This window comes from Mauremys mutica, chromosome 1, assembly GCF_020497125.1.
Source record: "Mauremys mutica isolate MM-2020 ecotype Southern chromosome 1, ASM2049712v1, whole genome shotgun sequence".
In the NCBI taxonomy this organism is placed as follows: domain Eukaryota; kingdom Metazoa; phylum Chordata; order Testudines; family Geoemydidae; genus Mauremys; species Mauremys mutica.
This window is the reverse complement of record NC_059072.1, coordinates 101448114-101475026: the sequence shown is the minus strand read 5'-3', so window position 1 is coordinate 101475026 and position 26913 is coordinate 101448114. Positions and strand designations below refer to the sequence as shown.

The 26913-nt window shown below is 41.1% G+C and overlaps 1 protein-coding gene across 2 annotated transcripts in view; it reads right to left on the bottom strand.

The window, feature by feature from the left end:
- The window catches only part of LOC123368410, a 239342-nt gene that overhangs the window by 40110 nt on the left and 172319 nt on the right, over positions 1-26913 (bottom strand). For both annotated transcript variants that reach the window (XM_045013182.1, XM_045013190.1), the window contains 2 exons: positions 10744-10814; positions 975-1085 (listed from right to left, as the gene is read on the bottom strand). In XM_045013182.1, coding sequence (XP_044869117.1) covers positions 975-1085; positions 10744-10814 — 182 coding nt within the window. The remainder of the gene's footprint in view (positions 1-974; positions 1086-10743; positions 10815-26913) is intronic.

Here is a 26913-nt window from a genome sequence, read left to right as displayed (position 1 = left end):
CAAAGTTCAGATAAAGGCCTATGTTTTCAGCAGTGACTAGTGATTTTGGGTGCCCAGCTAGAAATATCTTAGCTTATCTCTTTATGAAAACCAGTCCCCTTTATCTAAGTCTCAAGTTAGGCACCCAAAAATGTTGTCTCAAATTAGCCACCCCAATCATTAGTCACTGTTGAAAATGTAAGCCACCAATTAAAAAAAAAATCTATGCAAGGGCAAAATTTAGCCTCTGAGCAGTTTTCATGCTTCCTCTTGACTCTGTTCACACCTGCACAGCCAAAATTACATGAATCAATTTGAAAATGATTACTGCCACATTTTAAAAAAAAAATCAAACTTTCATGGGTGGCTTCCTGCTCACCATTTCTTAACTAGGTCTGGAGCCCACCCCCATCTACCACTAACGTTTTCTGGCTTACTTGGGCTTTGCAGGTCTTTCATCCCTACTACTACTGTAGTACAAAACAAGACGGAAAGGACTATCTTATCAACACTCCTAACATGCTCATTCATTCTTGTGGTATCCTGTTGGCCATTAGTGTCCCAGGAAGGAGTTGACTGATTTGTGGTCAGAAACTAGGGTGGTAGGCTTCAATGATGATAACGTAAGTTTAAACCAAGGGTAGCACAAGATAACCATAGAACATTAAAAAACCAAACATTTTGTGGTAGGAGTGGCCTTGTGAGAGCCCATTAGGCCATCGAGTGGGTTAGAGAGGCTCTTAGAATTAAAGGGCATTTTTTGGCCTTCACATCTCTATGCAGCTTCCCCATCAGTAAAGTGAGTATTATCTAGATTACCTACCTCACACAGATGTTATGAGGCACAGCTTGTTTTGAGATCCTTGGATGGGATGTGTTATAGATGCAAAAAAGTTTGCATGAAGACTAGGGATGGTATGCATATCTGACACATTTGCTCCCTACTCCCATATCATTCAAAGCATAAACAGAGAGACTGTTTTGGATCTGATTACCCTATATACATAAAGTTCTTCGGCATCAGTTAGTGCATCCGAAGGGACAGTTTCTTTCAGAGCCATCAAAACTTGCAGGCAGTTCAAGTATCCATCTCCATCAGTATCCACCTAGAAAAATGTCCACAATGTTAATGATCAGCATGCTAACCATCCTTTGGGTGGGATTTAAATTTTCTAGAGTTTATTTGCATTTCCCCTCTAAGGGAAGGTCCCTGAAGACTCCTAACTCCCTTTTTCTCTAGCTTTAAAACTTTTCAGCTATAAGGTTCTGTGTCATGACCATGGTCCTCCTCGTTGAGGAATAGGTGGGACACTTTTCAGATCCCTCCCAAGCTTCCTTGCCTCCCCACCAACCACCTCTCACTCAGTCACTTTTCAATAAGTAATATGACTTTTAGCATGACAGCAACTTCAAAAGTGCAAAAATCATATGAATGTAAGTAGCCCCTGAAAGCAAATAAGGTGGCCATTGTATTCTAGGACTTGAAGAATGACCATACTTGCCAATTTTCCTCATTTTTCAATGGACAGAACTGTGCATTTGAGTTTCTTAAGAAGACAATGTGTTGTGCACATGAACCTCAGAAATCTAGGCTGATCCACTCTGGTTTAGTACTAGCCCTAGAACTTGCAGTGAATGGGAGGATTACAGGATCCTGGGGGCAGTGGACAAAGAAAGACAGACGGACAGACAGACAAAGATATAGATAAACTAGTTTGGTTAAGCAAGAACTGATCTGAGCTTCACCTTTCTACCCCAAACAAACCTTTTTTAAAACTCCAGGACCATTTGTATAAGGGGCTCTGCCTTCTGGTCCTCTCATTCAACAGCTCCATCTCTCACAAACCTCATAGACTCCCTTCCAACCTGCAACCTCAAACAGGACCCTTGTGCTGCCTTCCAGAGCTTCCTCTCCTTGATTCCCTCCTTCTCTCCCCACAACCAGAACAGGCTCCCCTGGCCCTCATCAGGTGCACCCCTCTCTATCTCTTCATAGGATCTTTGAAGATCCTTGCTGTATCTGAAAGGTCTAACAGTGGGCCTACTGAACTGCCAGAATGCTGTTGCAGTGAAATGCAGGGGCACACTGGGGATTCTCCTACTGGTACACTCCAAAGTGAACTGTGCATAACTTAGGAAGCCCCAAAGTGCCCTTCAGACCTCATTGCAAATCTCCAATGCTTACTAACCTAATAATATGAACTTCAATTTTTTGAGGACTTAGAGACATTGCATTGCTCTTCAATGAGCATGCAAGTTAGCCAAAGTCCCACTGAAAGTCAATTGAAGTTAATAGAATATACTCATATGCTTAAAATTAAGTAAGTCTATCTATCTGGGGGTTTTATACTGCCAATCTCTGTAGTATCTGAATGGCTTCCACCTAATATCAAGAGCAATAGTGATAGTCTTAGGACCGTTCTGAAGTCTGGCACTTCTTAGGGTCAAAACTCTGCATGGGGTAGGTTTCTGTTATTTTGTTTTTTAAGAGTTTGTTCATTTCCTTTGGCAGGGGGGACTGGAAGGGGTAGAAGGGAGGGCCAAGTGTTGTGAAATTTCATTCTTATGACAAAAGACTGCATGCTTAAGTATTTGCAGGATCTAGGTCTTAATGGCAGGAGAGGTTGCTGGCCTTTTCTGTCACAGAACTAGTGTCTAGAGGTCTTGACATCATTTGGTGAGGAAGTCTGACCAAAAAATGCATTTTTGTTTTTTGTAGGGAAAAAAGTGAAAACCTCAAGGATGAAATACCAAGGTATTTCTTGTTTCGTGTAATCCTTGATTTCTCTCCCAAGAAATTCACCAGCTGTGCAAATTTTTATCCATAGTTCAATTAGTGCCATAATGTACCAAGTACACTAAAGAGGGAATGAAATAATAGCAACCTAAAATGAAAAGAAGGGACATCCTGAAATTGGAGTATGCTACTTCAATCAACTTCATAGCCTAAGTCACTGATTTGTAAGGGTAACAGCTTCGTAAACCCCTTAGAATATGCCTTTGGTCTAGACAGATGCTTAAGAATGGAGGACTCCTCCGAAATATGGGGCTTAAGAGGTCCATGAATGAAGAAAAATGTGCTCCACAATTCTATAATGAACAAGAACACTGGCAAGCTACGGGATGCGTTCAAGCTGTGAAGAGATGCAAACATTTAGTTTGTTTCCTGCTATTTGGCATCTTAGCCCATGATGCAAAACAAAAACAAAAAGTCTCAAATGTCTAATTTGACATGGCCTAACATGACAAGGACTGAAAGAAAATGTTACCCCCCGATTGAGCTGTCACTGCCTGCACAGAAAGTGACTGTTCAGTTGAAAACACTTTGCAACCAAATGCAAACGGAACACTCTTGAAAAGTGGAATTTTCTTTTGTGCTTCAATTCCAAGAAGAGTGAAAGGAGGCAAGAAGAGAGGCAGAAGGGAGGGAGCTGACCATTTTGCACGATCAGCACTCCCTGCTGTCTGCTCCACAGACCATCCTTGGCAGACAGCCCCAAAGGCAGCAGATTGTTAGCCTTCCCAGCTGGGTGAACAGTATTGTGATTGCAATGACACATATGCACAGGGGAAACATATTTGGAGGGAGCTGGAGGACAGTGCTGGAGTCTCAAAAATGGAACTTTTCTAAGCCATGGGTCAGAATCTTTAGTTCAAGTTTATCTTAAAGAGTTTGGTAACTTAGAAACTACTATTTATGTGTTTGTGTACACACACACACACACACACACACACAGAATAACTAGCATCAACATATCACAGTCCAGTTGTTGAATGCACTGGATATAAATTGTGTTCAGTACTGCCCTGCTATTTTATGCATTCCATGGACTAGAGCTGTACAAGACTATCCATTTCAATTAACACACTTTGCTAATTCTCACACTAGAGAATTGAGAATGTCATGAAATTTCAAGGAATTTTCAAATTCAGCTCAGGGTGAAATTTCTCCTATATGGTTTTACTTGCAACAATGAAACCAATTTGTACACAAACATGGAGAACGTTTTCATGAAGTTTCCCCAATGTGAAATATTTCAGTTTTTGAGTGGAAAACATTTGTAATGGGGAAAATCATGGTTTTCCAACTTCAAACACCTATCTTTCTTTCTGTGGAGAACAGCTTAGAACCTGAGATATTAGAAAATATTCAAGCTTTATATGAAAGTAATAAATCTATGATTTGACACTGTAACAATTGGTGATTTGACACATTTTTAACGTTTAGAGCATAGCTGAACTATTGGCCTTTACATCCTCTTCAGCCTGTAGTTTATACTTTAGCTTCAATACTGGAAATTTATAAGCAGTGGAGCTATCATGCTACATTCATCTGTTTCATTGTTTTCGGCACCTGCCTGCATGGTCGCTACCTTTTTTCTGTAAAAAAATTACTTTAATGATTGCCTACCAATGAACTGCATAAACTGTTAACAAAAATAAGTATAGTATCATAGTGAACAGTATTCCATTACTACCTCAAAAATACTGCATGTTCAGAGCTTTATAGCACTGAACAAGTACACATCAACTACTACTGGTAATGAATTCGCCCTTTAGTAAGCAGTATACATGCCATTATAAAGGACACGTGGCACAGTAAAACATAGCAAGGGCTTATGTGGTGCATGGATCTTGTGCTGGCCCCTCTGCTTAGAGGTGAGTTTTGTCTTAAATGAGGCAGGTCTTTAAAAGTCCCTGCTTTGTTCATTGTGCAGTACAGTGGCACAGCAAATGAAGCAGAAAAGCCCTACCTCCCTGAATGCAATCTGGTAAGGTGCACCGTGAATGAGGCAAGATTCACTTAGGACCCTACTTACATACTGTGCTGCAAAGTGCTCACTTAAAGAGGTAGGGCTCCGCCAGGAAAAGGAGACAACCTGGTCAAAATGAGGGGAGAACATTTGAAAACTATACACATGGGCTGAAAGCTGCCCCCAAATAAGTTTTTATACAATCCCGGTGCAGCAGGCTGACATGGGTCTCACTGAGTCTGCCAATGCTACAGGGGTCAGAATTTCCCCTACACTATTTCAAGACATACTGGAATAAGTGTTGGCAATGTATTAGGAACAAAAGCTTTTGTCAGACTCAGACATTGTGATATCATTGATAGGCAGTGCATTTGAGTGAGCTTAACTGTAAGTGTGGGAGCCAGTATGACAGTGTGCTGGGAGAACGTCACCACTTGTTACCTATGGGTCAATTCCAAGTACTTGCATTTTGCAACCTACTAGAGGAAGCTGCCTCCTATGGAAAAAATCTTATGGAAAAAGTGTATTGCATGCAGGGGCAGCTCTAGGAATTGCGCCACCCCAAGCAGGGCAGCACGCCGCGGGGGGCGCTCTGGCGGTCGCCGGTCCCGTGGCTCCGGTGGACCTCCTGCAGACGTGCCTGCGGAGGGTCCGCGGGACCAGCAGATCCTCCGCAGGCACGTCTGTGGGAGGTCCACTGGAGCCGTCTGCCGCCCTCCCGCGGCACGCCGCCCCAAGCACGTGCTTGGCGCGCTGGGGTCTGGAGCCGGCCCTGATTGCACGGGAAAGTAGGAAAAGGCCAAGCTTGGATTGCCAACCCTAAAAATTCAAAAATCGTGAATCAGGCTCCAAAATCAGGAGATTGGCCAAAAAAAATATGGTTTAGTTTTGAAAAAAGATTAAATCCAGGTTTTGGTCTGTTTTCTGATTTCTGAACTCCTCCTGTCTCTGAGTGAGAGAGAGAGAGACAGAGAGAGAGAGACAGAGAGATTACAGAGTAGCCAACTCACATATTTATCATGAGTAATGCAATTTTGGCTTCTGCTGCAGGAGCACTCACTAGATCAGAGGTTCTCACCCAGAGGTACATGAGGGGTACGCAGTGGTCTGCCAGGGGTATATCACCTCATCTAGATATTTGCCTAGTTTTACAGCAGGCTACATAAAAAGCACTAGGGAAGTCCGTACAAACTAAAATTTCATACAATGACTTGTTTACACTGCTCTCTATACTATACACCAAAATGTAAGTACAATATTTATATTCCAATTGATTTATTTTATAGTTATATGGTAAAAATGAGAAAGTAGGCAAATTTTCAGTAACACTGGCTGTGACACTTTTATATTTCTATGTCTGATTTTGTAAGCAAGTGGTTTTAAGTGAGGTGAAACTTGGGGTACATGAAACAGATCAGACTCCTGAAAGGGGTACAGTCATTTGGAAAGGTGAGAGCCACTGCACTAGAAGATCCACCTGAGACCTGGGCTCTATTGTCCTAGGCACTGTCCAAAAACTCTTTACACCAAAGAACTTGCAATCTAGTGTAAAGCACAGGAGTGGTCTATATTGTGGGCTTGGAACTGGAGCATACATTATTTGGGAACAATTTTTAATCCCTGATGAGTCACTCTGGTGACCTACAAATGAAAGGCTCTGTAGCACATTATGAATGCCCTGAGTTAGTCTTCTGCTAAGTGCTAATGTTGCATCTTTAAGAATGAGCCTTGCTTTCTGGAAAGATAAGTTTATTAAGTCTAATTCTGAGGTTTTTGGAGCAGGATCTTCCAATCTCTGCATACAGGCAAAATTTTCTTCATATTGCTCTCTGTCTCTCAAGCATGTGACAATAAAGGGTCCCACCCTTTTCTTAAAGGGAGAATTCTCATTAACCTAAATACAAACCCTAAAAATACAAAACAAATATTAACAAGGCATTCAAATTCATAGCTAACTACGAAGTTTTGCAACAAAAAATCATTCTGACAATTACAATTATTCCAGAGATCTTACTCTAATTTTATACATGTATATTTTCACCCCCAGAAGGGCAAATAAAAGGGAGAAAAAGAGGGAAAAGAGGGGAGAATAGGAAAGGGAAGGAGAGAAGAAGAGGAAGAGGGAGCCCTGGTCCCACACCTCCTTACAGATTGGCAGCAATGGATGCAGCTGGGGGAAGTGAGGGGCCCTTGTATCCATTCCCCCATCCCAACTGGTACCACCAGAGGCAGATAAGGGAAAAATCTAGTGGAAGACAGATCCTCCAGGCAACAGGCACACATCTGTGTGCAGTAGCAGCAAGGGCATGTCCATGCATGCACATCATTCGAGGGAAACCTGACTGGACTTCTTTTTAAATGAGACCTGTTTAGTTTATATACCCTCTTGTAACTTGCCCTTTAACCATACTGTTTATTTCTTGTCTTCCTGCTTCCTTAGGGGCATGGATGTCTTTCTGACTCTATCATGGTAGCCTTCATGCTGAGTCTAAGGATTTACATTTCTCCATTTGCCTTTTTTGATAAGCTTCCTCCTCATTTTAAATCCCCTTTTCTAATGTTTAGTGCCACTGTGCTAGCGTTTGGTATGATCCCCCTACCCTCCTCTGAGAATGCTGAACATAATTACATTTGGACACTGCTCTTTAGTGGCTCATTTATACTTAATATACATCTTATGCTGTTCCCTTACATGGTGAGCTAGAGAATCTCTGTGTCCATATTTAAAATCCTCCTTCCACTGCGCCTTCAACCAAACTCTTCAATAGCTTGAGTACAACTTTGTATTTTGAAGACGCATAAAATTGCTCATCTTTTTTTTTTGCATTTGACTATGGATTATTTCTGCCAAGGTTTTTCTTATGGTGGGCTGGAATGGTACAGAGAAGGACCTGTTTTTGCTATCCACAGTGGGGGATTTAATTGAAGGTGGTGTGTGGCTGGCTGAAAATATATATTAAATACCCAGAATCAAAGGCGCTGGGTGCATAAAACAGTAAAATAAATACAGGACTTTGGCTCATTTATTCCGACAACTGATTTCACAGACCGGGAACACTCAGGATTCACTGCTTGCCCTTATTTTGTGTGTCACTGATTTGGCTAGGATCTAAACACAGAGCTTCACAGTTACTGAACCACTGGCCCAGACTCAGCCAAGGATTGGAACACAAAGCAGGACTGAACAAACCCGTAGGCAGACTACAAAGGAAAAGCAATTGTTCTGCTTAGCAGCAGCACTGTTTCGGCTATGCTTAGCATCAGAACAAGTTAATTTGGGAGCACAATCTTCTTAAAGGAAATGTTGCTCAGCACAGCATCCTAAGAGTTCATGTGGTGAGATGCCCTTTTCACTAAGTACAAATTGGGAATTCTACTTGAAATTTATTTTTATGCTATTAAAATCTGTATTTCCCAAATCTCTTGCTGGCATCTTGCTGAAAACTGACATGTCTGACTGTTATAATTGGTTCAATCACATCCTGGGTTAATATTAGCTTAATAAGCAGAGGAAGAATTTGACTGTTTAAAGATGAAATTTCCCTTGAAATATCAAACTCTTTTCCTTCCAGTGCCCTTGGTAAAAGATGCTGCTCTCAACTGCCCTTTCACACAGGTAATAATATATAATTGTTAATAAAAGTATTGCTTAAAAACAAAGGGCCGGATGCTCAGCTGGTGTAGGATGGCAAAGCTCTGTTGAAGTCAATACAGCTACACAGATATATAGTGGCTGAAGATGTGGCCAAACATTTATAAATGGCATATTGAAATATGATAATAACTAAGAAGGAAGACTTTCAGAACTCATAGGGCTGCAGCTTTGTTGAGGCCACTTTGAATCACAGCAGCAGTGCAAAGCAGCCCTATAGTTGGATTAACTGGCCATGGGAGGATCACCTCAATGTAGGGGTCTCCTCCCATGACACAGAGCCAACATAATGGTTCATATGCCCCAACTCTCCCTGCAGCCAATGTAGGGGACAAGAGTATGAGAAAACAGGTATGGCCAGGGCTTTCCTGTGTCTCAACATTCCTCAGTTGCCTTAACAGCTCTTTGGGACAAATGGTAGTCCAAATAAACTAGATCAACCTTTAGGCTGCTCTAACTTATGCCAGGAGACCAGCCTGGTGCATAGCTGGTCTAGGATAAAGGTTCCGCAAGGGTGGCTTAAAGCCACCTTTATATGCAATGCTGACTTCCACTGTGCACTTCTCAGCTGCATGGGCCTTAGCTTCTCTCTCACCTGCACACAGAGCAGCAGTCTGGGTGAACTTCTCAAGAGAACACATGTCAGGGGGGCTTGATGACTCTTTACTCCCCTGTGTAGCTGCAGAGGTCTAATTACACTCTTGCCCTCAGTCCTTATTCACTAACGCAGTGGGCTGAGTAAAAGTTGAATAAAGACTCAGACTTTGGCCCTAGAACATTTGAGGGGAGAGAGGGTATTGTGCAGTATAGTGAAGGTGACCCTTCAGTAGTCTCAGTTCCAAAGGGGACTGAAATGCTTATGGATTTGAAAGGGACAGTATTACAACAGAGACAGTAATGCTGAGCACCTTCTGTTAAATACTGATTGCAAGAACAAACTCAGAGCCAGATTCTACCATACGGACTCACATTGTACAGTTCCTTAACTCCACTCGTCTTCTTCCGTGAGGATACTCGCAGGAAAAGAGACAACTCCGCACGCAAACGGGTGTCACTATCAGGGCCTAAATGAATGACTATCCAGCATAGTGGTCTCTTCACCCCCATCTACCTAGATCTACTTACAATATTAAGACAAAACCCTGCGGCAAAGATCAAATGATTTTTGCCCTTAGTGAGGAAAGTAAAAGCAATATCGCAGGCTCCAACTCTTGGATTCTGCTTCTATTACACACTCTTATTTCGTATAAAGGTGGCTACCCGACCTGGACCTCAGACTGACACTGAAATCTGTAAGGGAAGATAGCTAAAGAACTAAAGCAGACATAGTCACTAAGCTCAGGCAATAAAACAAATGTGATATTTTGAAGAATGTATTTAATTGCTCTGTTTATATAGATACTTTGAATTTACAACCGTTCACTGGGCATTCAGCATATGCCAAACACAGAGTGAAGCGAGTGAGTGAGAGGATAGAAAGAAATATGAGGTCTCAGATAATATTAATGTCATTAATGATGATGGTAAAGGTGCATATGTCTACATTCAAATGATGTATCATTAGACAATGGTGAAAAGCACAATAAAGTTATACAATTTTAAAATAAAAATATCAATCGGGAGACAAAACACAAACATTTTATTTTATTCCTAGGCCTCTGAGTAGAGCGGTAAAAGGGTTATCGTGCACTGTCATATCAAACACAGTGGAATAACCATAAGAGCCATCAAATGAATTCAAATGGGGAGCTCCATGGGAAAAAAAAAAGGAGTTGTTAAAGCATAAAACTATTGTATGTCTCCTGATAGCTGGACTCAAGAAGCCTGGTTAAATACTGACTTTCTTTCACAGTCAATCAGATAATAAGACCCCTTTAGAAGCACAGAATAGTTAAATTCATCACCATAATTTAATTGTAGAAGGTTATTAAAGAGCACTTCGACTCCCCTCCTGCTTCGGCGCTGCTTTTGTGTATTAAACTCAGACTAATCAAATTGCAGATTCCAAGAGTACTGTATTAGTCATCCCCATCCCTTTTAATTTGTTTAATGGCCTCCCTTCTTTGTGTGTATGTGTGTGTGCGTGTGTGTATGTGTGTTCGTTCTGACTGGCTGTGCAGCACTAAGGCTCACGACATGTAAATAAAGAACGGACAGGGGAACAGTTCGCCAAAGAGAATAAAGCGTGCCTCCATTCTAAAGTTACATTTGATGTCAGAGTAATTCATGGGACGTGTACTGCAAGCAATGGTGCTTATTATTTCTGCTTAACTGTCTACTGACACAGGAGGAGAGGGGAGAGGGGTATTAAAAAAAAAAGGAAGAAAGAAAAGAAAAGAAGTCTGAATTTACACTTACTGCTTCAAAAGCCCTTTTGTACTTAGCCAACTTCTCCTGGCTGAAGATGCAGTATTTTGCCAAAAAGTCGACTGAAAAAGAGGACCAAAAAAAAAAAGATAAAATACGACCATAAAAGAACTCTTCCCCCCTCTTTTTTTCTTTTAGCTTAAAAAAAAATTAACATAACGAACACTATTTTTAAAGGCACAGTAATGTTGACCTCCTATAAAACCACAGAACCATCTTCCTGGTAGAAATTTCAATTTCAGATGTACTTTTTTATTTTTTTGGAAAAGTCTTTTCACCTGGCCCAGGGCACAAAGTCAGAGTTAGCTCTGAATAGGCGATGTTTAACATGTGTAACACATAGGTGCTCCATCCTGCAGTCTGGGAGTGTGTCGAGGTTTTGTTGTTGTTTGTTTTTAACTGGCCCAGAAAGACTATTTTCAGACTTTAGGTCTATAAAATAGGGTCCAACACTTTTCTTAAAATCTAACAAATACCAACACGCCATTTTGTTTCATTTTCTTGTCCAGGAAAGAAATAGAAATAGGACAAAGATATCAACACTCCCTCTTTTATGCCTGGGACAGAAATGGAGATAGCTCATGCTATTGCCCATCTGGCTGAAATCAGGAAGGAAATATTACACTATGACTAAATCGATCCTCACTTGGAATTTTTCCTCAGCTCGACTTTGTTGTTGCCTGTGTCCTGACCTATCATTTCTGGAAGGCAAGAAGGGGGGAGATATTGGGTTGTATGAAGGTGGCCTCATTTTCTCACAGTAAACAGTAGGATGAGAAAATTTGGAGGGAAATCTTCTGTTACGCTAGAAGTGCAGATCTGAGGTCTGAAGTGGTGGTGGAACCAATGCGTCCCATATAGAATAAAGTGTAAGTAACTACTGCACTCAGACTCCTCAGATCAGTTATTCTTTCTTTGTTTCTTTCCTCAAGTCTCTAGATCAGTGGTTCTCAACCTGTTAATCATTGTGAGCCACATATGCGGGCCACAATGCGTTACCTGAGTCGCAGGTTGAGAACCACAGCATCTCCCACAGCCCGCTATACCCAGTGTCCCCCAGCCCAGAGACCCCCTCCCCGTACCCTGTTGCGCGGGGCCGAGTGGCAGCTCCAATCCAACCCCGCTGCTAACCCCGACCCCTGCTCTGTAGGGACAGGTGGCAGCGTCAACCCCAGACCCTGCTGTGTGGGGGCCAGGCGGCAGCCAGACCCCAAAGCTGGACCCCGTTGTGCAGGGCCAGACGGCAGCCCTGGTCCAACCCCACTGCCAATCCTGACCCCTGTTGTACAGGGCTGGTCGGCATCCCCGACCCTGACCCCGGGCCACAGCTGTGTGCTAATTGGGCCGCATGCGCGGGTTGAGAACCACTGCTCTAGATCATTGTTTCCATAACTGTATAATATTTTTGTTCTTCGATGAATCAGTTAGATACTATTTTTAGTTCAAGAAAAGTGCTGGCAACTGAGGCCCTGCAGGGAAAAAGAGCTGGATCTCAGCTCCTGTGACCTCGCTTTCATTTAGAGTGACAACAGGCAAGCAGGGCTATTTAGCTTGTGAAAGGGGCCAGGGAACCCAAGAAGAACTTTTGAAATGTGAACAATTTTTTTAAAAATCAGAGCGAAAGAGAAGTAGCTAAGTGGTGCACTGGCTATTAAAGAAACAACCCTGAAACCTACCAATCTACTGCTCTTTTAAGAAAGAATACAACATGTAAGAAACATTACTATTTGCATGTAAGTGTCATTGCTCATTTGGGTCCGTGTCTCAGATGAAACTACAGGAAAAATAAGAGTGTCTTAGTGTCATAGTCACTCATTCTCCACACACCAGATGAATCAAATCTCCATAAGAGAAGCAAAAGTCTCATTGATTTCTACATCAAAACAACAAAGGAGATTTCTGTGAAAATAAAGATATAATCATAATTTGACAGTTGCTGTTAAATCCATTGTTGTGGCATGTGTAGCTGCATTCCAAACAAAACTACATTACCTAAAGACACAATGAGAAAACTATGTTTTAAAAACATGCAGTGTGTGTTTGTTATGTACGTATCCTGTAGGCAGCTGCTTCATATCTAAGAAAGATTCCAGTCAGAGAGAATCAACTTTTCTAGTGACATACTCTGCTTCTAAAAAAGAAGTGCATCACCACAAAAAATTAGCATTTCTCCAAGATCTAACTACCTATACTTTCAGGGTGGGATTTTCATACGTGCTTAGCATTGGCCTCGCTCTGTCCATAATGTCAATCTGAGGGCTCTAGAACATCCTACCCTCTGTTAAATAGAATTTGTATGACTATTTGTATTGGCGCCATCTGGTGATTCCCAAAAATATAACACCACCCTTTTTATACAAGAAATTTATCAAGTTTACTATGAGAGTCTTGAAATTTTCTCTCACCAAGTATTTCAGAATATTGCTATTTAACTTCAAGCCACATTATTCAAATATTAACTTCATAAATGTTTCTAAATTCACTCTCCAGGGAATAATACATCACTGACTGAAGCAGATTTTAGGAGAACTTATTTAATTAGATTCAAAGTTTTTAAGACTGGAAGGGTCTGTCAGTTCACATAGGGTGACTTCCTGCACAGTAAGGGCCATAGAATTTAATAAAGTTACTCCTATATTGAACCCAATAACTTGTGTTTGGCTAAAGTATATTTTCTAGAAAGGCATCCAGTCTTGGTCTGGAGACTTCAAAAGATGGAGAATCCAACACTTCCCATAGTAGTTTGCTCCAATAGTTAATCATCCTCATTGTTTAAAAAGTGTGCCTTATTTGTAATTGGAATTTTTCTGGCTTTAGCTTCCACTGATTGGTTCTTGTTATGTCTTTCTTTGCTAGATTAAACAGTCTTTTAGAACCCAGCATTTTCTCCCTGTGAGTACTTATATACTGTAATCAAGTCACCTCTCAATTATATATATATTTTATAAACTAAGTAGATTGAGCTCTAAGTCTCTCACCATAAGGCATTTCCTTCATCCCCAGAATAAGTTTTGTAGCTCATTTCTACATCCTCTTAAATTTTTCAACACTCTCTTAAAAATGTGGATACTAGAACTGGACCTACTATTCCAATATTGGTCTCACCAATGCTGTATGCAGAGCTAAAATCTCCTCCCTACTCCCACTCACTAGTCGCCTCTTTATGCATCCAATGAACTATAGCTCCTACATGCTTCTCAGGGCTAGTCTACACTTACCATCCGGGTCGACGCGGTGAGTTCGACTTCTCGGAGTTCGAACTATCGCGTCTGATCTAGACGCGATAGTTCGAACTCTGGAAGCGCCGCGGTCGACTCCGGTACTCCACCACTGCAAACGGCAGTGGTGGAGTCGACGGGAGAGCCGCGGAGTTCGACCCCGCCGCGTCTGGACGGGTGAGTAGTTCGAATTAGGGTACTTCGAATTCAGCTATGCTATTCACGTAGCTGAATTTGCGTACCCTAATTCGAACCCCCTTTTTAGTGTAGACCAGGCCTTAGAGTCACTGCTTTCCAGGATATTTCACCCCATTACATAGGTAGGGCCTGCATTCTTTGTTCTTACATGTATGACCTTGATTTTGACTGTATAAAATACATTTCATTCAAATGGGACCAAGTGATCCAAATCGCTCTATATGGCTGTCCTATCTTCATCGTTATCAATCTTTGTGTCATTCACAAATTTTACCAGGAGAGATTTTATATTAACTTCCAGATCATTGCTAAAAATATTGAACAACATTGGAGCTAGTACAATTCTCTGCAGAACACCACTAGAAATATCCCCATTCAGTTATGATTCCCCATTGACGACTACTTCTTATCTCTTTAGCATCGGCTTCATTGATACTGACTGACTTACTCAACTGATGCTGCTTTCTTCCAAGGAAAACATAGTGCCTTCACCGCTGCCTTCCATATTTGGCAGTCTCTTGCTGCCCTTTTAGCATCTTCCCATGTCATTTTAATAGCTTTCAGTTCTGCTTCTGTTGTGTTTCCAAATTGTCCAGTCACTTCTTACCCTGGGGATTCCAGTCCAACACCTGTCTTGTTATGTTGTTCGATTCTATTCTCTGTATGTCCTAGCCATCTCTATTTTCATCCCATCAAATCCTGTCCTATCAGTTTCTGTTTCATCCTCCTCTAAAGATCTTCATTTGTCGTTTATTCTGGCCATTTGATGTTGAGGATTTGTCTAAGGCAGCTATTTATAATAACTTGGAGTTTAGATAGTAAAGTCTTGATAAGTTTCCAAGTTTCAGCACCATATAGTAATACAGACTTTATAATGGGGTTAAATATTCAAAGTTTCATTTGGAGAGCAAGGTTTCTGTTTCTCCAGACTGGTTTTAGGGTTGCAAAGGTGTGGGCTTATGTTATTCTGGCTCTAATGTCTTTGTCAGTTCCACCTGTTTTGCTTATGATGCTGCCAAGATATGTGATATATCAGACCTCTTCTATTTCAATCCTTGAAAGTGCTATTGGAGTTTCTTGTTGTGTGTTGATTCTCATAGTTTTAGTTTACTCAGTGTTGATTTTCAGCCCTAGTAACTGTGCATAGGTCTGGAGATCATTTGTTTTAGCTTGTATATCTCTGTGGGTCTGGGAAAGCAGGCTGATGTCATATGCAAAATCAAGATCTTCTAGGTTCTATGTGAAAATCCATTGTATACGCCTAGTAATCTTCCTCATTACCAATCCTTTACTAGTAGGAAGGTCCTGGGTGACATAAGACATCCTTGTGTGATGCTGGTGGTTACTTTGAGTGGTTTAGTCAATTCGCTGTTATGTATTACTTGGCATGTCACATTTTCATAGACACTCTGAATAATAGTCACTAATTTCTGGGGGATTTCACAGTTGCAAAGCAACTTCCATAACACTGTTCTATCCACTATGTCAAAGGCATTTTGGAGCGGAGATTACCATTCGAGCAAACAGTTCTATGATGATACATAGGGTTATTATTTGATCTATGCATGATTTCTCCTGTCTGCACACTGCCTGTTCTTGTCATCATCTTGAATCTCCAGCTTTCTTTAGTCAGTCTAAGATAACATGTGTATTTTACTTGGGATGGAGAGCAACTGAATGCCCCTACAGTTTGGCAGCTTCGTTATATATGATCATTCTTCCACCTGTTTGGATTTTTTTCTTCTTTCCATATCATTTGTAAGGGGCCTATCAAAACATCTACTGTGTTCTTCAAGACTGTCTTAAGGATCTCCATTGCGATGTTGTCCAGACCCAGTGCCTTTCCACTTTTTAACCAATTGACTGCCCCCTCTATCTTTACTTTACTGACAGGACCTATTTCAACATCCAGATCTTCTTCTTCCTTTATGTTTGGAGGGTTGACCAGTGGCTTGGCATTCAGTAGTTGATTAAATAACCACCTCCCTACATTTAAGAGTTCTGATGTCTTTGTTGTTAAATTGCCCACATTATCTCAGACTGGATGGTTGGTGTTTGTTCTTCTGACAATGGTCTAGTGATGTTATACAGTGTCTGCATATCGTTTGTGTTGTGGTGATCTATGCATCTGATGCCATTTTGTCTGTAAAATCCCATTTGTCTTTTCTGGCACTCTTTTTGACCTCACTGTTCTTTGTGGCATATTATTCCAGGAGTCACTGTTTCTGCGTTCTTGTGCTTTGTTCAATTTAATTTCAGTTTAATTTTATGTCTTTCTTCTATTTTCTGCCATGTATTCTCAGACAACCATTCACTATGGTGTTTCTTCCCAAATACCAGCACTTCTTCCCAAGTTTTGTTGAAAGCCTCCTATTGTTCCATTATCTTCAACTTAAAGCACCGGGTATCTATTTGCTAGAACAATTCTAAACTCTTGTTGTGTTGTTGTCAGTTTTAGCTTGGTGATGTTATAACATGGGCATCTCTGTTGTTCAGTTCTCTTTTTAGGTTCTTCTTTTTATTCTCAGTTCAGATATCACTAATGCATGGTCTTTTCCCATATCTGTTCCATTCATGCTACATACATCATCTACAGTTCTTCTCCATGTGTGCCAAATTGTAATGTGATCGATTTGGTTTCCTGTTCTGTGGTCTGGGGACCTCTATTTTATCTTGTGAATAGGACAGTGAGAGAAAATAGCTCCTCCGATAACTAGGTTACTCATTGCACAAAAATCAGCAAATATTTCACCATTTTTGCTCATTTCACCAAGGCCTTGTTTCCCCATAATTCCTTCCCTGCCAATATTGTTGCTCCTCACTTTAGCATTCATGTCTTCAGTTACTAGGAGGACATCCCTTTTTGGGACCTTGTCTACTATGCTCCATAATTGATTGTAGAAGTTTTCTTTTCCTCTTGGCTAGCTTGATTTGCTAGATCATAGCATTGAATAATGGACACCTGCTGGAAATTTGATGTAAATAATGCTATTATAATCCTTTCTGAAACTGGTGCCCAGTCTATCAGGCTTTTAGCGGCTCTTCTTGCTAGTATCAGACCCATGCCTCTCTCTGTACATCACTGGCACTTGGTAGCATAAAATATAGTAGGATGTGTCCATCTGACAGTTATTTGTCCTGATGTTACCCATCTCTCTTCATTTAGGCCTAGTTTAACTACTTTATATTTGTCCATTCTTGAGCTATGTCCATTAGCTAGTTCTTAATCCCTTTAGCATCTGCTTTATATTGTATAGTGTTAATTTTTAATCAGAATGTGGTGTAGAATCAAGTCAAACACCTTAAAGAAGTCTAAGTATTCCCACAAAATATTGCATCTACTCAGTTACCTTTATCAACAAAATTTGTAATCTCATCAAAAATGAAACCACATTTGTTCAACAAGACCTATTTTCTATAAAGCCATGTTGACAGGCATTAATTTTATTCCTATCCTTTAATTCTTTATTGACTGAATACCATAATAGCTTTTCTGTTATTTTGCGCAGGACAGATGTCAGCCTAAACTGCCTCTAGTTACCCAGGTCATCCTGCTTGTCCTTTTCAATAGTGGCAGAAAGTTAGTGCTCTTCCATTCTTATGGAATTTCCCTGGTATTCTGAGAGTTATTAAAAATTAATATTAGTGTATCAGATCTCCTCAGCCAACTCTTTTACGGCTCTCACATGCAAGTTATCCAGACCTGATGATTTAAAAATGTTTATCCCAAGGAAAGGTTATCTAACAACCTCCTTAGTTAGTAATGGATTGGAAAGTAGTTTGTTGTCCTCACATGATATGAGGACACCATCCCCATATCCAAACACAGAACAGAAATATTTATGGAATACTTTTGTCTTTTCTGCATCCATATCAACAATTTTACCATCTCCATCTAGTAATGGGCCTATACCTATTGGTCAGATTTCTTTTGTCCCTGATACACTTAAAAAACTACTAGCACTACCAGACATAGATTTTTCCTTCATATATTTAGCTTCCCTTATCAATTTTCTATGCTACATAACTTTTAATTTTATTGACTGCTATCTATTTCCCATTTTTACAAATGATACATAGAATTTTTATTGCTGGTTTCATTTCCACACTGAACCAGGCTTTTACCAAACTAACTAAAAAAAACCCAAAACTATTTATAAAATAAACAGTACTGATTCTGCTGCTGTCTATTTTAAGTACTTATATGTCCCCATTGCTGTAATAATTAGGTGTTTCCCTATCTTTAATGTATTTACTCTTACAGAACCCTTATGAGTATAGAGAAGTACTATTACCCCACTTTACAGATGAGGATCTGAGAAACAAAGCAATTAAGGGAGAAATCCTTGCCCCAATAAAGTCAGGGGAAATTTTGCCATGGATTTTAGTGAGGTCAAGGGTTCATCTTGAACTGAAGCTTAATCTTAGACTTGCCCAAGGCAACGCAGGGCTTTTATAACACAGGAGGGAATTGAACCCATATCTCCTGATTCCCAAGCTAGCACCCTAACCACTGAACCATCCATTTTCTCTAATGTAGCCTCCCTGTATTCTCTTTCTCAATCTCTGTAACTGGCTCCTATCTCTATGTATGAGTCTGAGAGAGCCAAAAGGAAATGTAGGAGCAAACTTAACTTAACTTCAAACTTAATCCTTTATAGCAGCTAGGTAGATTTGTACTATGGCCCTGTCAGATAACATAAGGCCAGATGGTGGCTGGATAGTCACCCAAGGGCATAAAGCGGCCTCCCCATATCTCTACTGCCAGTGTAGAGACAGTAACTTGGAGCTGTGTAGGTGGGCAGAGAGTCGGAGGTGAGAAGTGGAGTCCATAATGTTATCTTGTTGCTTGGGATTGGAAATGAGAAGGCAAATCATCAGCCAGCAGCAGTCATAACAAAGGAGGAGGGTTGAGAATTAATATTAATAAGAATTAATAATATTAGTACCTAGTTGGTGAGAGGATACACACATACCTGCAATGGGGTTGCCAGAAAAGCCCACAGTTTACCAAAGGAAGAGCCTTTAGCCCCAAAGTTTCCAGAATAAGTTTGCTTGTGCTCTAGCCACCATATAGTGAAACCATTTTTTTAGCATTATACGTTTAGACCCAATGGGATATAAATTTGAGGCCAGGGTGCCACTGACGTCAATGGAGCTGCACCCGTATACGCTAACTGAGGATCTGGCCCATGAACTTTTAGGCATTTGTTAAAATCAAAGTGAACCTGAATAAGGTTCAATTTACAAGGAACTTAAACGATTGACAGTATGGCAAGCCACCCATTCTGGGTAAGAGAGAAATACCGTCATAGAGCATAAACTCCAAAGTGGTTAGATAATGACTGTAAGAAAAGATTATACTGATTCAGAGGAAGCTGACCACAGCTGCCTGATTGGAGGCCAGATTAGAGTCTGTTGGGATCACAGTGCAGAATAAAAGTGGAAAAAGAGATCTCTCAGGATATTCCAGCAGTACTATCAGGAATATGCCTATGGCAATATAGACTGGAGGGGGGACACCAAAACAACAGTAATGTAAGTCGCAACTTCAGCACATACATTTCCCCTGATCACTGCTGTTTGCAGCTTGGTGGGCCATATTGCAAAACTGCATTTTTCGTCTGTGCAGTCGTAACTGTCTCAGTCCTTTTATCCTTCAGTGGCTGCACCACCACATAGTTGGGGAAAGGGTCATATTAACAAATCCAGATTTCCAACTGGTGTTTCTGGGAGTGGGCATTTTAAGTCAATCTGTATGAACTCCCAGGGCTTACTAGGTTGAGTCATTCCCCTAAAAGAGGACTGCCTCTCCTGGCTGGCACTTTCCTTTCTTGACATGCAAGACAGAAAAGTATCCAGAGTCCTTAACATCTGTAATAAAAAAAATCTGTTGGATACCAGGTTTGGTGCCTTTTCATACCCCAGGTGGCCTGCTGCATTGTTATCATGGAGGCATTCCAGTATTATTCTCTGTACACTTGCTGGCAAGACAACCTTGTTACCTTCACACACCAGCAAGTTGGTAGTCGGATCAATGGATAATTTTTCCTGAACTGTGTTGAACCTCCCCAGCCTAGGTCTCCTTTGGTAGATCTGTTGGTGCACTGAACGTAAGTCAGGATCCTTAGACTGTTCTTGCCAGATATCCTCTCATGAGCAGGCTGAGTCTATTCTCACTACTTCTACTAGGCTGAGAGCATCCACAACTGCATTGTGCTTTCCAGATTTATGGTGAACTGTGAATGTATATTCAGATAGTTTGTGAATCTCACTCATCTGCCGAAGCAATGAGAGAATCCATCTACTGTGAATCCACCTTCACGGGCATCCTTCTGGGTTGTGGAGATGGATTCAGAAACTGTCTGAATATACAAATTTGCTGTTCGCCTACAACTATATTTGGAACTGGGGGTGTGATTCCCAGCTTGAGCAGACATATTTGCACTAGCTCTTATTAAGCTAGTGCATTAAAAACAGAATCATAGCTGCGGAAACATGGCAGCTTAGATTGATCATCCCAACTACAAACCCACCTGGATGCTGGGGTATGGACTTGAGGTAGCTAGCCCATGCTGATGCTCACCCCGACTGTACTACCGCAGCTACACTATCATTTCTTGTGTGCTAGCTCAGTGAGAATGAGTGCAGGTATGTCTATTAAGGCTGGGAATCAGACCCCCAGCTCCAAATGTAGACATTACTAAGCTGGTATAATGGCACTGCAAATTTTTTTTTACAAATTTCCTGTAGAATCTGCAGAGGCCTACAAACCGCTGTACCTCCTCCCACAGGTTTGTAGGAACCTTCCAGTCCTTTATAACATTCAGTTTCTGGGGGTAAGGGCTCCAAGACATTCTCACTGACCATATATCCCAGAAACATGACGCAAATCCTTGCAAACTGACATTCGTTTCCTGCAAGTTTAAATCCTGATTCTCACAAAGCTTTGGAATTCTTTCCATTCCTACCAGATGTTCCTCCCATATTTTGTGGAAACAAATTAAGTCATCTAAGTAGGTGAGGATATCTTTAGTTCTCAAATCTTGGATTAGATCTCTTACCACCCTCTGAAATGTCTCTGGTGAATTCATAAATTCAAAAGGCATTCCACCGAATTGAAACAACCCATTAGAGTGTCACAGAGGCTGTTTTTCCTCAATCCTCAGGTGCTACTTTAATCTGATGGTATCCAGATACCAAATCAAAACTACTAAAATACTTAGCTCCTGACATTTTATCCAGGGTTTCTGCTATGTGGGAAAGTGGGTCGCTATCTTGAACTATCCCTGAACCTATGACACCGCTTATAGCTAAGGTTGCCTGACACTTTCCATTATAAGGACCTGTTTTCAGTTGTTTATAACTTTGCCAAACAAAGTTCTGGCTGAAATTTTCCATGTGGGGTGTCTGCCCAATGGTAAATTTTGGACAATATTAGGGGAAAACACATTGTTTTGTGTGTGTTAAATGAATCCTACAAAAGTTTGGCTGAGAAGCTCTAGAGCCTCCATGCTTTGCCAGCAGAGACTTGAAATTTGTCAGGGTATTGAGCTGGTATCAGGGATCCTACCCGTCTCAAAATCCACCTAAATCCGGCCAAGTTATAGCACTCTGAAAATCTCAGTTTGCACATGCCAAGTAGAGACTTTTTAGAGTTTGGCAGCTAAATTCTCCTAATGTTCCAGCTGTACATAGCATTCTGCAGACCATGACTGAGACAGACTTTCTCTGCAATTGCTCCTCCTAGTAGCTAAGGCCCACTATGGTGCTGGGCAGTAGAGCTGAAAGCAGAGAAACTCTCTGAACTTGTGCTCTCCCTGATGAGTCCCAGTATCTTTGAAACCCAGGGTAACATGTGCCTCATCTCCCTCTAGAGGGTGGCCTACTATTGCTATAATTTACTCCATTAGTTCAAGTAGCAGAAGACTGTGCTGTAGATATAAAGATTTTAATGCCACTGATGAACCATGTGGGAGTCAATATGGTTCCACATGATGGAACTTCTGTTTTTTTCAGTTTGCTTTTTAATAAACCTAGGAAATTATGTACACAAAACGACATTACAAGAACATGGCGCACTCAAGCTTTCGTCCCAAGCACTCAAAAGTTAGAAAATCCATAATTAAGTAATTAAGAAAATATAATATGTGATCATGTAAATAAATACATCATAATGCATATGCACAAAGGGGCTGAATTAAAGTTGCACAGACCGCCCTATGAAAGCAACAATGGAAACAAGCTCAAGTGGAAACTCACTAGCAACCTTTATTACTACTTCTCTCAATAATATACTCTAAGAATGTTTTTTACATTTACTCTGTATTTTTTAAATTATAATAAAGATCTTGCAGCACATTTCAAACGTCAATGAATTAAGTGTCACAACATCCCTCTGAATCATACATTATCCCTGTTTTACAGATGGGAAAACTAGGGTGCAGAGAGATTAAGTAACTTTTCCAAAGTCAGACAAGAAGTTGGTGGTAGAGATGAAAATCCTCAGCTATTCTTTATTGTGTTTTAACTCCTGGACCATGCTCTCCTCTGGGAGATCTGTGTCATAGTTCTGAAGGACATTAAATACTCCCACACTGTCAACGGCGCTAATAGAATAATTGGCATCTGTGTCCATGGTACTTTTCCTTTCTGGAAGGAGGGATTAGAATCTTCAGCCAATTAAGTGATGAGGCTGACTGAACAATCCTAGATGTTTATGAGACAGAGAGGAAGGAAAATACAAGAGAAGGGATAATCACGGACTCAGGTAAATACTAAACCTGGTGGACCATTAATAGGCAGCTAAAGAGCAGATGCGCACACTCTAGCTTTGCTAGAGTAGAAACTACCTCGTGCCTGCATCTGGGCATTCAAAAAGAGGGTTGGGGACCCAGATGCTAAGGTTCACATCAATAATTTTGAAGCAACAGTACACAATACTGGCATGTCTATATTTGCTTATGCAATTAACACAACTGCTCTCAAGAACCAAGCATCTTGCATGTGCAAACTGCTCTTTAGCATAGCTGATTAGATGCCTATCTGAATGTGTAAATACCCGATTTGCATGTGTAATTTTGATAACTGCATGCACAAATGTAGGCATGCAAATTATTCATATGCAAAAATGTAGGGGGACCCAAGGTTTCGCTTCTGAAAAAACACGTCCATCCTGACAAATACTGAAACAGGACAACTTTTCACTAGATCTTTGCCTTTACTAGGCAGGCTCTCTAATCCATCCATCTAAACTGTTCCTACATACCTCACTTCCACCATACCACGGGTAATCTTCATTTTTGTCAAATGTCAGATAAGCTTGAATCTTTTATCTGCTGCTAGTATTTAGCTAGCCGCTCAAAATATCTCCCGACACTGTATCATAATGCATTATATGAACCAGACAAAGCTGAAAAACAGATGCTGCTTCTGAGTCACTCTTTCCTGGATAAACAAAAAATGAAAATAAGAATTCACAGAAAATTACTATGATCTACGTTACAAATGCCTTAGTTTTTCAGAATATATCACAGCTCCCCAGCACCAAGCAGACCAGGCTCTGTTAGCTTGCTTCCTTCCAAATGTTTAAGATGCTCTATTTAAGGGCATGTCATTAAATAATTTTCAGTTAAAGTCTTCTTATCTGAGAAGCATCACTAGACAAGGCCTCTGAGTGCTTCAAAGATCTTGATCTATCAAAACAAACAAACAAACAAACTCATGGCAGATATTTTCATCCTTGGCACTGATATGAAAGCTTATTAGAGGGTGATAGAAAGCTTGTGGGCTTAATTCTTCACTTGCTTGAACTACCATCACCAGCTGGCAAAAACTTGATCAAATCAAATCAATTCAAAGGCAGTGACTGACTTGTCAGAACAAAATGGAAAGCCTTTTGTTTCTGTAGAATCCAGGCCTTATCAGCTCATTCTATCACTCATGCGTCTTCAGTCCACTTGCAAATCCTCCTGGATTTATTGCAGATGTAGCAAGCTTGCTGGAAACAATGGTACAAGCAAAGAGGCTAGTCCGCTATCGACTCCAAGCTCTGGATAATACCAATGGGAAATTATTCACACAAAAGGTGCGCTGGGGTGACAACTGAAGAGAGCGCTTTGGGCCATTGAAGATGCTAGCAACTCGAACAAAGCTAACATCCTAATACCAAACAGCTAGCTTTATCTGATTACATTCTAAGCACTTGATGGCTACTTCGCCCGCCCCAATTCCAATACCCTTCTCCGCCCCACACACTTGCGTTAAAAGGACACAGGTTGCTTTCTTGCATCGTGAAATGGTAATCTGAAGAACTACCACGTTTAAAAAAAGAAACAAAGCAATTTCTCCCCAACAAAGAAAAATACATTTTTAATCTGTACTAATTTGTTTTTAATTGATCATTGAGATAGTTTGAGGGAAAAGAGCACAGAGACATGATTTACATTTACCACATTCTCATGTGCTTTTGAGATGAACAGGTTATTCTTTTGCCCATTTTCTTACATTTGGGAGATTAGCTTTTTTCCTTTTCCTCTGGGTCATCAGTCCATTTCTACATGATAGATCATAGACAATTGATATGGAAAAAGACCTACTGGGTCATCTAGTACACCCTGCGAGTGAAGAAACAACCCCTAGATAAATGACATATCAAACAGGCCTTGGGTGCTGCTGGACTGAGTTATTAGACAGGGAGGTCTAGTTTACTATGTGGCTTTGGGCAAGTCACACAATATCTCAGTTTCCATCCCTGTTAGACTCATGGTTGTGTTGTGAAAGCCCTTGGGAACTGCTGGGTGCCGAGTACGTTTGAAAATCTGCCCAGTTCACTAAATGGGAGTTGAGTTTTTTCAAAATCTGGTCCCAGTGATAGGTGCTCAGTACCTTTGAAAATCTGGCCCTAACCTTTGCAAAGCACTCTGAAAAGGTAAAAAGTCCTACATAAGCGCTAAGTATGATCGTATTTACCCGATAGCAAACATTACATTTCATCTTAGCCAAAAGACCAAGCTAGGAATTCCTGTAATGCTGGTTTGGTTAGATACATTCATAAACTGACCAAAGCCAAAGACACCACTTCACCTCAAACGTTGGTGGGATTCTTGTAACAAATCTGACTCGCTGATCAGTATGACTAGAGACTGAAGCAATAAAACATTTCAGGGAGGGATGACTTTTGAGGGGTTTTGTTGGTTTGTTTAGAAAGAAGAGGAAATGTTATTAAAAATAATCTTGTTTGCTGTTCTAAAAGAGACTTGTAATAACACCTTTGCTCTCCATAATCTGGCACTACAAAATTATGATCTTTATTGAATACCTCTTCAGTCATTCAAGCTCTTCCTCCATGGGGCGTATGCCTGATCACCCGGATGATCCCCACATACATTTAAAGAAACAGTAAAATCTCTCCACTGCACTTTAACCCCTTAGATTTAAGCTGAAGCTCAGCTGGACTTTGACCTTTGAGGTCAATGTCACCAAGCCAGTTCATTAAGAGAATGCTTGCTGGAAAAGTGCTGTCTTGCATCACATCCCGAGAGTGACAAGAATCTGGCTCAGTCTGTTCTCAGCTCAGACTGCATCCCATTTGCTAAGAATATCTTGCTCACAGCCTGGAGAGTCTGAACCTCGCTTCTGTCACCCTTAGAAATTCACATCCAGGGCAGTTGTTGTGGCTGGGAATCATAAGTGAGAGATGCTCCACTTTCAGTCCAACTTCTAAAAATAATGACCAGTACCATGAAATGAACCTAGAAGTGGATAGGCAGATTCTATAGAGTATAGGGGTAACATGGTCGTGATGGTTTGCCCCACTTAGCAAGCAGACCTGCTGTCATTTCTGCGTAGCCTTCACTGTCAGTCCCAGGTGCAATGTAGATGGGACTAAACCATAGATTGCTGTGGCCAGGTCTGCATCTGAGACATGAGAGGGCACTCTCCTATCTAGCCTAAGTAGTAAGAACATGTTTCTGGCCACTGCTGCTATCTGGGCTTTCATGATCAGTGAGGAGTCAAAGGTACCCCAAGCTTGCTCACTGCCTAATAGCTGGCAGAAAGAGACTCTCCATTGAGAAACTAATGAAATCCAGATGACAGAAATCCACCTTGGCGAACAAGGCATTATTTACCATGACACACAATTTACCCTTTCTAATGAGACACACAGACCAGCTGCCCCAACCCCACTCATTCACCAGGGGAGAAAACTTCCTTATTAGGAGAGGGGGCAGAATAGGAGGAGGTAGAAGATTAAAATGTTGTGGTTGTGTTTTGAGATTTTCCTTCTGGGGGTTGGAGGTGTGTTCAGTTTGCCAGAGGGAGTAGGAAACAATGGACGATTTTGTTGTGTGTTTCACTCTAACTTCTGAAATCTCCTTTCAGTCACATTGTCCAGGCCTCTGTTCCCCTGTTACTTGAGGGCATGCACTGAAAGACCTAGGTACTAGAGAGAGGAGGGCTTTACACATAACTTAGATATATGGAGAGACACCCGCCCCTTACCTCTAAGGGTATATCTACACTGCAGCTAGGAGTGTGCTTCCCAGCATGGGTAAACAGACATGCACTAGCTCTGCTCTAGCTCATGTGCTGAAAGTGTAGCCAGGGCAGCATTGGTGGCAGCTCGGGCTAGATGCATGAGTATAAGCCCTCCTGGAACCCCTGTTATTTTTAGTGCTGTTGCTCAAGCAGAGCTAGTGCATGTCTGTCTACTTGTGTTGGGAAGCACACTCCCAGCTGCAAT